The 13,552-nt window shown below is 36.5% G+C and overlaps 1 protein-coding gene across 1 annotated transcript; it reads right to left on the minus strand.

Annotated features, from left to right (window-relative positions):
* Positions 1-436: 436 nt before the first annotated feature.
* On the minus strand, positions 437-7,487 carry LOC123693349. The gene is made up of 5 exons (XM_045638405.1): positions 7,380-7,487; positions 6,201-6,326; positions 2,103-2,317; positions 1,705-1,854; positions 437-570 (listed from the first exon to the last, which is right to left on the minus strand). Exons 1-5 carry the CDS (start codon positions 7,387-7,389, stop codon positions 484-486), a joined length of 588 nt encoding a protein of 195 aa, XP_045494361.1. The 5' UTR covers positions 7,390-7,487; the 3' UTR covers positions 437-483.
* Between the last annotated feature and the right edge of the window lie 6,065 nt (positions 7,488-13,552).

The following is a 13,552-nucleotide window of genomic DNA, read 5'->3' on the forward strand; positions in this document are numbered from 1 at the left end:
TACGGAAACTGTGTACCTAATAATTAGCTCTCTTTGGACTTTGATGAGCTTCTACGATATAGTCTCAAAATACTTGATGAAACATAATATTTAGTTTAGAGTTTTTATATTTAGATCACAGATTACGCTTCTATATCCTAAATACTATTTGATTAATGTTTCACCACGGATGTGACATCTCAATTCTCATTAAATTTAAAGTGATGTAAGTAAAGTCCCGTGTCCTCAAGTGGGGTAAGGGGCAGATGCATTATCCACACATCTGTTTCACTGATCGATTTTCTTCGTCTCGAGCGGGAATCGAACCCAGAGGCCAGGACCCCTCGGTTCTACGCTCACGCGTCAACCACTGTATCAACGAGGTGGTCAAATTTTAAGTGATATAATATAAATAAATGTTTATTTTTTTCAAAAACAAACAAAAAACAAACACCTATTCAAAGTAAATAATAATATATTAAAAATAAATGTAAACAAAGTTTTTTAAACTTCACAAAGAATTTCGTAACGCTTGTACGCGACCTCTGACCCTCCGAATGAGATGTAGCAACATTTGTGGCTTGGGTGTACCTGAAATGGAATAGATTTATTCAGAATTAATAAATTCGTCAGTAGATACCTACCACATTCCCATCGCAGGAAGGAACATTATTATCGAGGAAGAATTTTCTTTAGACCTCTTCTCAAACCATATAATAAACGGCTCTATTTTTTGTTGGAATAAATGGAAAATCTTAACAGCAGTTATTTATATTTATACATACGAAAATTAAATCACAAAGTAGGTGGTTTAAGAAAACTCACAAAAATGTTTACATCTCTATTTTTGTTAATAAAGTTTGCTTTATTTATTAGTATAATTCTATTCTATTTTACTTTCAATATATTTATTGCTAACTAGCGTTAGGTAAGTACCTATATAAACTAGCTTATTCTGCGTTCAATGGTTGTTTACAAAAGACCTCATGCTGAGGCTCACAAGAAGGCAGCCGTCTAACTGAGAAAGTATCTTTGAAAGGAATAAATTATACAGAAAAAATATTTGTTTGTAACCAATATTGTGAGTTTATAACGTATCTATACATAAAATATCATTGCTTATAACTATATATCTTTAAAAAATATTTGTATTTGTGTATCTTTCAAAGAAATAGTTACAAAAAAGTCACGTCAATATTGTATCTAATTGAAGGATTGAGCAGAACGTAGTTGTGCTGTTGTGAACATTATTAACAACCCGTGTAACCAAAACCAATAGAAAGTTTGTGTCTAATAAAACATATATCTTTATTTCGAACACGAGTATGATATCAATTGCTATAGCAAATTTTGATTACATTCAATATAATATGTCTTGTTATAATAATATAATATGTCTTGTTATAAATATGACGTCAATCTTGTATACATTGAAAGCGACTGAAGAATTCGTCGATTTAGGCCGCGATTTATCATGTTAGGTAAAAAATATCTTATCATAACACAATGAGTAATAGTTATTATTTATAATGTTTAAAATTTTGGAACACGTTCGCGTTCGTATGTCTGTGAGTTCCGAAACCAATCTATATAAAAGTTTTGGGTGCAGATTTCCTTGGAATATATTTTGAGTAATTTGTTTGTGATAAATCGTGTCTTACTACAGCTAATTTTAAAAAGTAAAATGAAGGATAAGGTTTTTAAAAGAAGATAAATAATACTAACCTTTCCAGGTGTCATGGATCCTCTATGTTTAACCCTGCCTAAATAAAGGGGCTCTCCTACGTGAGTATTGCCTGCGGGAATGGCGTTTTCTGGGATCTCATCTCTGCTAGTAGACACCCATTGAACTAAACTTGGGTCTGTGCAAAGAATCTGTAAATTTAACAAATTTTTAATAAAAAAAATTATATGTTGAATACTTGATGAAAAAAAAACATTTGAAAAGTAAAAGTACGATGACAGTTAATTAATTTGCAAGAAAGTTGCGGCTATAAGATAATATTTTTACGACAATAGAGCTAAGGCCTTCTCTCTCTTTGATCTCGTCTACGTATATGTTAAATTTATTTAGTTTATTTTTATATCGATGTTAATTCAAATAATAACCCTGACAAAATTACCTCAAACTCTTGAACAGCCACTTCCTTTCCTGCGAGTGGTATATACGCGGCGCCGTGTGTCACAGCCAGTTTCCCTGGTATGAGACCAGCATCGTGATGAACACGGATGGCCCATAGAGGACTGTTATCCCAGCCCTCCTTACCGGCCACGAAGGCACGGCCCATCAAGGAATATGCTGTTGAACGAGTTGCTGGCACCCAATCAATTGGAGGCGCTGACAATTTTTATACAATTAATTAGTTTATGTGTGGATTGATTTGATGAAATAGAAAGTTATTAAAATAAAACGGTAGTATAATGGTCTGATAGAGCTGATACCTATATTTCTTCGATAACGAAATGATTATATTTTAAAAGTATCCTTTTCCAACCTCTACACTTAATATATTTTTATTATTTCTTTCAAATTGATGAACAAATGCTCTTGAAATTAGTTTTAGTGGTCTTGTAAATATAGATAGATTTTCTATTCCCGGATAAAAAATAAAATTCGATAACATGAATCTGTCACATAACATATTGCAACGTTATCACTGTATGACATTTTTTTTTTTTTTTTTTTTTTTTATACAAGAGGAGGCAACAGAGCAGACGCGTCACCTGATGTTAAGTACGATGATGGAACTCAGCGGCAGGTATTGTTCCAAACAGCTCCTCAGAGCACTCCCCATTGTAGATGCGATAGAAAACACACAGTGAAGCGACGTCTCTTCGCAGCGCCAAAGTATCAAGCCGATCGGTAAGACTTGGCTCGTTAACGAGTCGTACTGCTCTCCTTTGAATACGGTCAAATGGAAGGAGGTGTTGTTGGGGTGCCCCGGCCCAGATGTGGGAGCAGTATTCCATGTGCGGCCTAACTTGCGCCTTATAAAGCATAAGGCGGTGGTGCGACGTGAAATACTGCCCCGCTCGACAGAGGACACGAGGTTTCTGTGAAGCCAATTTGGCTTTTCCTTCCAGATGACAGGAGAACTGTACGCTACTCGAGATTTCGAGACCAAGAATACCGATGCTAGCTGTGGCAGAGAGAGGAATGCCCTGAAAACGAGGAGTTACGACAAAGGGAAGCTTTTTTGCGGTGAACGCGCAGACCTGTGTCTTCTTGGGGTTGAATTGGACTAAGTTACGTCGGCCCCAGTTAGACACCTCTTCTAAGGAGGTTTCTATTGAAGACACGAGGTTGTTCCGGCACTCAATGACGCGGTCCTGAGAAATATTGCTGTGGCCGGTGTATATTGCATCACCAGTACTGTCGTCTGCATAGCAATGAATGCTACCGTCTAGCAGCATATCATTGATATGCAGAAGAAACAGAGTGGGAGACAGAACGCAGCCTTGTGGGACACCAGCATTCACAGGCTTAGGATCAGAGCATGAACCGTCGACTACGACACTCATGCTACGCTCTGTGAGAAAACTGGCGACCCACTGGCAAAATTTCTCAGGAAGCCCATAGGAAGGAAGCTTCGCAAGAAGCGCTTTGTGCCATACCCGATCGAAAGCTTTCGCTATGTCCAAGCTGACAGCTAAGCCTTCCCCCTTGCTCTCAATCGCTGACGCCCAGCGGTGAGTCAAATAAACAAGAAGATCGCCAGCTGACCGGCCACGACGGAAACCGTACTGTCGGTCACTAATCAGCTGGCGCTCTTCCAGATATTTTAGCACCTGGCGATTGATAATGGTTTCCATTATCTTGGAGAGCAAGGAAGTGATGGCTATGGGTCGATAGTTGGACGGATCCGAGCGATCGCCTTTTTTCGGGATAGGGTGTACTAAAGCTGTCTTCCATGTATTCGGGACGACGCCTGTGGAGTAGGAGTGCCGGAAAAGTCGCGTGAGAACCGGCGCCAACTCAGGTGCACACATCTTCAACACAATAGGAGGAATACCGTCGGGACCACTCGACTTGTGGATGTCTAGAGCGAAAAGTGCTTTACGCACAGCGCTCTGGGTGAATCGGATGTCCGGCATAGAGCCCTCGAACCGTGGGATGGTAGGTGGTGATCTTCCCATGTCATCCAAAGTCGAGTTAGCGGCAAAAAGGGAGCTAAGAAGATCAGCTTTCTCCTTTGCCGAGTGGGCCAACAGGTCATTCTCCATGCGTAGAGATGGCAATGACGGCCGACAAAAGTTTCCTTGCACAGCTTTGGCGAGTGCCCAAAAGGCTCGTGTTCCCGAAGGAAGTCGGGCGAGTTTCTCGCCAAGCTTTGCGATATGCTCAGACTTAGCTCTTGCAATAGCTCTTTTGAAGGACCTAGAGGCCGAGTTTAGTTTTCTCTTAAGAGTACGGGCGTCTGGATCATTAGTCACAAGAGCATTGGCCCAGGCTTGGTAACAATCCTGTTTTCGGCGTGATGCCGTTTTACAAGAGTGACCAAACCAGGGCTGGGACTTGCCACCGATGGGAACAACGGAGTTTGGAATGAACAATTCCATTCCCTGAAGTATCACATCAGCAACAGAGTCAGCACAGGTGCTAGGATCTTCTGCCGAGAAACAAACACGGCCCCAGGGATAAGATGAAAAGAAGGTGCGCATCTCGTCCCAGTCTGCTGACTTGTAGTGCCAAACGCGACGGCGGCCACCATTCAGTAGCCGTGAAAAGCGCAAGATTGGCACTTCGCTCCGTACGAGGCAGTGGTCAGATGAGCCTAAAGGGGCATCAACTTTGACCTGATAGCCATCCGGATGGGAAGTCAGCAGAAGGTCCAACAGGGAAGGCGTATGGTCCTCAACATCGGGAATTCGCGTGGGCGATGCTACCAGTTGGGTTAGACCATAGGCAAGGGCAAGGTCGTAAACAGATTTCCCCGCGTGGTCTGTTGTGCGAGACTTGAGCCATTCTACATGGTGCGCATTGAAGTCTCCAAGGACCACGATTTCCGCTGATGGAATCTGATTGAGCATGTTGTCAGCCGTCAATTGTATGTGATCGATGAGTCGGTCGGTTTCGTCATTACCGCTATGGGATCTGTATAGGCACGCATAGACGCGAGGGTGGTCGTCGCAGTCCACACGTAACCAAAGGATGGATAGATCCCTACCTTCAAGACAAGCGAGGCGTCGAAAGCAGATATCATTCCGAATAAAAGCGCAGACACCAGCGCGAGGAATAAAATTGTGCTCCAGGGTAAATCCTGGGTAATTCAGATAGGATGTGTCGGAGGGGGAAGATATCTGCGTTTCGGTTAAGAAGAGCAAGGCCGGCTTCACCGTCTCAAGGTGGTAATGGACGGCATTGATGTTCGAGTGTAAGCCCCTAATGTTGCAGAAATTCACGCAGTGCGTGGAAGGGGGTGCGCTGAGCTTTTTGCTCTTGTTGCCTCGGGTTTTAGAAACGAGCGGGATTTTGCCCTCCCCAGAATACGCAGGGTAGCCTGAACAAAGATGCTCAGGGAGGGATTCTCCAGCACCGACACTGTTGGTACCCTCCTGGGGTAATAGTTCTTTAAATTCCGCTGCCATAGTTTTAAAAGGGAAGGGAGGGGGGGGATTGGGCATCCGGTGTGACCCACTCACCTATGCGAAACGCTAAGAAAGCTTTACGCCGGTTTCCTGTGGGTTAGTGGTACCGCCCCGGATGGACTACAGCCCAATTCATGCTGCGTACGATTTTCAAAAGAGAATATCTTACGCAGCTGTAGTCCTACCACTCTAAAATGTCGCCAGAGCCTCGTCCGTTGATCGGCAGGGTGCACCACGAGCAGGTGAGGTTGGCTTTGGCCGTTGGATGGTATACGGCCATTACACCCCAAATCATGTTAATTAAGCCAGTTAACGAGAATATTGTAGCAATAAACTGGGAAACATGATGTCTCATTTTTGGTCTCGTTTATTCTTGTAGATAAGGTTATTAGATATCGATTAATATCACATACTTAGGTATCACTATTTTTCCGGGAACATGACTAAATAAATGATACTTCGAACCATTTTAATCCCACAGCGTGTCATATGTACCTTGCAAGAATTTTTCGACTCGTGTTTATATATATAATTAGCTTTCCACCCGCGGGTTCACCCGCTTTGTATAAAACCTCATAAATAATATTCTCAAACCTTCCACGATCGCTCTATCTATTAAACAAAGCACCTACCATCAACAATTTCAACGGGGTCTGGCATGATTCCTTCAGGATGAATTGGCGGCATTATTGGGACTGGCTCGAAATCAATATCTGGCATCGGCGGTGGTGGGTAGCCGATGTATGGTCTGTTGTAATCTGTAAGAAAGTACTGTCGTATTGAAAATCGTCCTTTTTGAAGTTGGTTAAAAATTGGTATACACTATACACAGACTTTATTGTCTATGAAAATATGTCGTTAACTTATCTATAGGTACCTTTTTATAAAATTATATCACTTTTCGATTATCAACTATCGCCAGAATATTTAATGTTGCAAATAGAATTGATACTATCTAATATTATCATGCGAATATGAAAAATAATTGTCCAACGACTGTTCAATTTTGACCAAAACAAGTTTTACGGCAAACATAAGCCGACGATGAGAAAATTTTCCCTACACGTTATTGGATTTCAGTATTTAGAAACTTTATTGTTGTTTCGGCTTTAAATTGAATGCCCTGTGGAATAAAACTCAACAGTTTAAAATCGCTGTTAGGTTTTAATCGCGCTACAAAATTCATATTTTGGCAAGGATTATACCGAGGTAGAGACATTAATGTTTTACGGACTCATTCAGTAACTTAGCATAGAACTTTCTGGAACAACGTCTCCAAAGAGATCTTGTTCAATTTACATAAAAGTGTTTTACATAAAGTTTACTGTGATGTTATCTTATTTTGGGTTTTGTTTGTACATTTTTAATGCATTAATCTTCAAGATTTATTAGATGAAATTATAATGAAGTTTTCTTCACAGATACGATAAGTATGTATACTTTATAAATTCCAAAAATTTCGTCTACCACTATCACATTCAAACTTCAGAGACTATCTTGTATGATGTTCTTGAATTCTCTTTATGACTACGTTTCATGAAAGTCATATCTAACAAAACTCAAATATCCAGAGCATGAGGCAAATATAACTGAATACAATCTTGGGGAACATATTACATTTATAATAATATTTAAATTCGAGACAGATGAGCAGACGTACACATTTTCAGAATAGTTAGTAATATTTGTTGTAACACCGATTGTTTTGAAGACATTTATAAGCCAAAACATACGTAATGAAAAATAGTTATGTAGGTACTTAGTTGAATTCATCGTATCAATTTTAAGTAATAAAAAATTAAGAAACTCACCGTACGACATTTTATTAGCCTTTGTATCCTGACTTAGATAGGAATATGATACTTAAATACTGTTAAATGTTTCTTATCAAGCAAACGACTCTTCCATGTAGTGTTACACTGATTAATATTTTATATCTCAATCAGTCTGTTTATCACCATTTCGGGCAATTGATTAGATTAAGTATTATCGAATGTATCCAAAGTGTATTTTCACTTTTTAAACCAAATAGTTGGAAACAATAAATAATTAAATATATTTATATTTTTGGTTTTATGGCATTCAAATGCTTTATAAATATAAAATTATAAAGAATAGAAAAAACTGAAAGAATAGAATAAATTCGATTGCTCTGGCGGGTCACGAGTGGCTGAGTTGGTCAGGCATCCGCCCCGGAATGGCGCGAAAGGATGCGGGTTCGAGTCCCGCCTCGTGATCGAATTTTTTCTATTCCTTATAATTTTATAATTAAATATATATTAATAGTTAAAAAGAATGTTTCTTACGTTCAACTCAAATCTCATTACCATAATGTATCTCTCGGTTAAGGAAAACAATTTACCGATTGAAAAGACACAGGAAACATTCAATTTGTAACATCCTTATTTATATACGTAATAAATAAATAAAGGCGAGAAATAAAACGCCTTAAATACACGCTTGAGCAAATCTCTTATTGGTGGAAACTAATAGGTGAGCGTGTTTCACATTGCATCGTGAAGTGAACTGAAAACATGCCATATTGAGTAACATGATTGTACTAGACTACCGAGTAGCTTACTGTTTTTCCCATATACCTAAGTAATTTAAGTACTTAAATGAAGATGATGCTCTAATGAAGAAATGGGAGAACTTATATATGGAATATAACGTATTTTTTTACTGTAGATAGGGAAACACTTGTGTACAATCTCGCCTGATAGAGAACTATAAGGAAGAATGTTCCAGTCCCTTGCGGTTCGGATGAAGAGAAAATGGTAAACGTATGGTAGGTACTAACCTACTAACCATATGTTATATTCCATATTCATTTTTCCTTTACTTCCTTAACAAGGCTAAAAATAAAATACGTCTTCTCTTGTAGGTATAATATAGTTTCCACACCTGAAAATTATACGAAGGTTATTTATTGGTGGCGTGTCTGAAGAAATTCAAACTTTTACTAGCATGATTTATCGTCTTTTAGTGAAGTACTCTCAAGTTCTATATTTTCAGTATTTCTTTATAAAAACTGCAAAAGAGTAAGTTAATTAACATAGCGGATTTCTCTTAAGACCTAAATACGTTTATGATTTAACGGAGTAAATATTAGCTGAATACACGAATATCAATGAAAAAGTACAAAATGCGTCAACACAATATACAATTTTAAAAACAACTCTTATTTTTTTTAAATTTCGGTTTTTCGTCAATCATCAAAAGCCCTCATGCACCGTTTTTGTATTCGCGTTCTACAATCTTTTCATAATTTAACATGAATATTTCTCAATTATTTTCGCAAATTACCGGGATCATTTTCAGAGCTGTCAGGGACAGATCTCCGCAGCTTAAATAATATCGTTGGTTCAATGCTATTATATTGACTGTTTGAGGCCTTGGTTTGATCACGGTTCACTTTCCTATCTACTGATTATTATTATTATCAATAACTCAGGCCCCGGAACCACAGACACAATAGAAAATCTATTGTGTCTGGGACCGATCGGACCGCTTGGGGCTCAATGGGTTACCTAACACTTAACGGCTGTTTCGAAATACTTAAAAAATAACTGTCTGATGATGTAGGTACATAAGCTATTCGCTTGTATTACACCAGCGAAATTATATTATAAGTATAGATTTCTGCCAATATTCATTTATGTATACAGGTATACTATGATATTTAAAAAAAATATTTGCTCCAGCCAGAAACGAGCCGCAATGATTTAGGTAAAGAAACTTCGTTTGAATTATAAGACTCCAATTTAATTTTTTTTATGATTTTGTGCGTGAAAAAATGCTCTCGCGGGATAACGTGAACTGGAATTTAGCGGAGCCATCGCGAAAGTTAGCATATTTTTAGTAAATCTTGCAGATATGGTAAATCTATTTTAATCAAAAAACAAATTTTATATGCAAAATTTTTAATGATCTACTCCGCTGTGGAAATATCGCTTGGATATTTGCAATTGAACAATCACTACGTCAATTATGGCTATTCCAACATTAATAGTGTTTCACCTACAAGTAACAGAGGACAGTAAAGCAAGACTGCGGTAAGCGACCGACCACAAACAGTTACCTCCGGCTAAACAAACTTCTCATATATCACTTCAGCACTCGCTCTTACGTTAACAAGCACTCAACATAGAATTTGAATGATATAGGTCCGTATATACTGGATACTTTCATCTATTTGTAAGAAAGATACAAGGATTATATATTTTATAGTTATATGTCTTTTATTTTATTTATCTTTGTTATTGCCTTTAAATCTCCAGATCTATAATCTATGCTAATATTATAAAACTGAAGAGTTTGTTTGATTGTTTGTTTGAACGCGCTAATCTCGGGCTAATCGGACCAGAAGCCGATTTGAAAAATTCTTTCGGTGTTAGATAGCCCATTTATCGTGGAAGGCTATAATATATCATTACGCTAAAACCAACAGGAGCGGAGCAATGCGGGTGAAACCGCGGGGAACATCTAGTCTTATGTATAATATGTGAACTTCCGTTCTTCCAACACGCTTCTCCGGGAAATTGAAATATTATAACTATGTACATTGGACCTACATTTGAGATTGTTGAAATGCATAGTTAAATAAATAAAGAAATCTGAGACAATTATGTAATGCTTTATTTACAAACATTGTATTTATAATTATCTTAAGCACCAAACTGGATATTTTTATCTAATAACGTGGCGTTATTAAAAATCAGTCACGTAAGCGTTCAGACTTACAAAATAAAATAAGAACGATATTCAGTAAGACTATTCCAATAAATGTGTAAATTTTCTTTAATTTCCATATGTTTTATTATGTTATTTACGTAACTCATACGAATACGTGATTATCAAAACATTGAGTAAATCATTTGATAGCCAATGTATTAATTTATTTAACTCGTTACTTCATGGATATTTAACATGATCTAGATAGGTTTTAGGGCGGAACAGTCAATTATTATTTACTAAACCCAAACTAAACCAATGAACATTGCATTCGTGCATTTCAAATGTATTAATTAGATAATTAATGAATACATGATTGAATTGAATATTTCGTAGTTTATACTATATGTGTTTATTAGAAAAATATACAAATATCAAAATGCAATAGATATTATTATTTACTTCGTCTTCGTTAGTCTGCTGGTGACTATAATGGCAAAGCTGACATATTTTCAAAATCAATTAGTGTGATGTGAAATCTGATCCCATACATAGGTACAATTATTACATCTTAAAATATCGAAGGAAACGAAGATCATTTATAAAAGTCTGTTAATTACTCTTAAATGTAGGCATGTATTGAATTATTCAGGTCAGAAGACATCAGCATTCACGCTAGCGTACCGTCAATTACTACAGACCATAAAACTTTAGATATTCATCGAACACCTCCGTAGAAGAAAATTCCTCTTAGGGGTTATTTTCAAACCACGAAAAGTTTTTTATTTTTTTAAAAGTCACTCAGAGTGAGGCGAATTGAGAGAGGTAAAAAAATATTGTAGGATATAATAATTATGGTAGTTACGGCCTAAAAAATATACAGGGTGCAAAACAATTTTGACGTAATATTGGTCTTTAAGTATTTTTTACGTGATCCAATAGTGGGACACCCTGTATAATATGGAAATGAAAGTAGGTTTCAAATACATACTTGCGAGGTTCTTTCTTACAAACTTTGAGATTTTAAGGAAACTCAGTGCTAAATACTTTTAAAACAGAACTTTGACCAAGAACTATTGAGAAGACTTCGTTGTGGATTTCACACTGCAAGTTTGCTTTGATCTATACAGTTTACCAAAAGTCACAAAGCTTCGGCTGTAATGTGACCTACTTATTTAAGTCCGTAAATAAATATACTTACTTACTTACACTAATTCTAAGTCCTAATAAAACATATGATACTTCTAAGTTATCATAAAAGCTATCTTTTACTTTTAGTAACTAAACAATCTTAATAAATTATATTATATGGATAAATTCAAAATCATTTTCGATTGTCATAGAACCAACTCATTTGTATGTTTCCAACTTGTTTCCAATTAACAATGCATTTTTGCGTCAATATGTTCATTTATTATAAATAAATCATTTATAAATATGTACAATAAAGCATTTGGTAGGTACTCAATTAGCTAATCCAATACATTACGTGGCCTACGAATTACATTTTCCCTGTGGAAACTATTTATAGTATGGAGCTTTTGGATAATATCATCTAATATTATAAAAAGTTGCTTGCTATAATATTGTCAAATTCTATATAAGGAAAATAGTGAGTGACAAGGCGAGGTTCCTCTTTTTATACATGAGGAATAAAACTTTTCTACCTTCATAAAATGTCAGTAAAGTTTCTCCTTTCAGCTTAGGTTTATTTTTAACCCACCTTCGTGTTATGAACGATCAAAATTCAGCGTACTCAATTATTTATTAATGCTTCTTTCATTTGTCATTCTTACGATAACATGACAAATTCCTAATTGCATTTAATATTTTTAGTATGTTTAAATAAAATTATAATAAAACAATGAAATATATTTTAGTACAATATACGAAATTTCTTCCTGTGCATTTTAATAGTGATCTAACAAAACTCGATGCTCGCTTCTTGAAAATATTGGGTTCTTGAATATAATATTACCCTCCTTGAATGGAACTATCTTTAAAAGAACATATTAAATGCTCGTATACGATTTTCTCGAATCTTTTCCCATACTTATGCCATTTTCTTTCTACTTCCTTTTGTATCGTAAGTGGTTCCTTATAAAGGAAGATGAAATATAATAAATTAATAGATACTAGCTTTCCACCCGCGGCTTCCCCCGCGCAGTCAAAGAAAAACCCGCATAGTTCCCGTTCCCGTGGGATTTCCGGGATAAAATCCTATCCTATGTCTCGGGGTAAAAAGTAGCCTATGTCCTTTCTCGGGTATCAAAAGATATCTTTATAAAATTTCACACAAATTGGTTCTGTAGTTAAGGCGTGATTGAGTAACAGACAGACAGACAGAGTTACTTTCGCATTTATAATATTAGTATAGATTATATTAAATGTTTAATGTTCGCAATACATAGATATTTAAATAGGTAACAAAACACTCTATTTTCGTCTACTACGTCTATATGGAAAACGTGCTACATACAATAAAGTAAGGAAAACGAATTAAAACTACTGGTCCAATTTATGTATATTATTTACTTGCTATCTATGAAAATCATCGGTGGATAAAACATTTTTTATTGCATGGTGGCCAAAAGATAGATGGCCAAAAAGGGTCACGAAATGGATAGGCCCAGGATCCAAGAGACAGAAAGGCAGACCAAGGGCTCGCTGGGTTGATGATATTCTGCAATTGACGGGCAAAGACTGGATGAAGGCAGCTGAAAACAGGAGGAAATGGGGACAGTTGGAGGAGGCCTATACCCGAAAGGGGCCAGGACATTTAACCGAATTGCATTATTAATATTTTCATGTACATATGTTCATATCTTTTGTTGTAAATTGTAGGTATCTTAATATCATGGAATGTAAGGGCTAAATAAATAAGTAGTCTTACCACAAACTTTACTCAGTACTTTAATAGATAAGCAATTGCCCTGACTCCTGAGAGCAATAGGGTCTAATTTTTCACATTTTTTAATACTTTAAAACTATAGCAATTATTTATTTATCAGTGCAATTTATGAACGAGCCGTAATAACAGTTAATTGCATAGCACTACTGGACGTTTCAATGACTCAGGTAACTGTAATGTGTTAATTTTAGCATGTTATTTTTCACACAGTGAAAAACCATCACGATAAAAATAAAATGGTCATCGATTTTACACTGTAATTATGGTATTCTATAAACAATCATATGTGATAGTCTACACTAATATTATAAAGAGGAAAACTTTGTTTGCTTGATTGTAATGAATAGGCTCATAAACTACTGGACCGATTTAAAAAAATTTTAACCATTCGAAAGCTAC

The sequence above is a fragment of the Colias croceus genome, chromosome 7 (genome assembly GCF_905220415.1).
Source record: "Colias croceus chromosome 7, ilColCroc2.1".
In the NCBI taxonomy this organism is placed as follows: domain Eukaryota; kingdom Metazoa; phylum Arthropoda; class Insecta; order Lepidoptera; family Pieridae; genus Colias; species Colias croceus.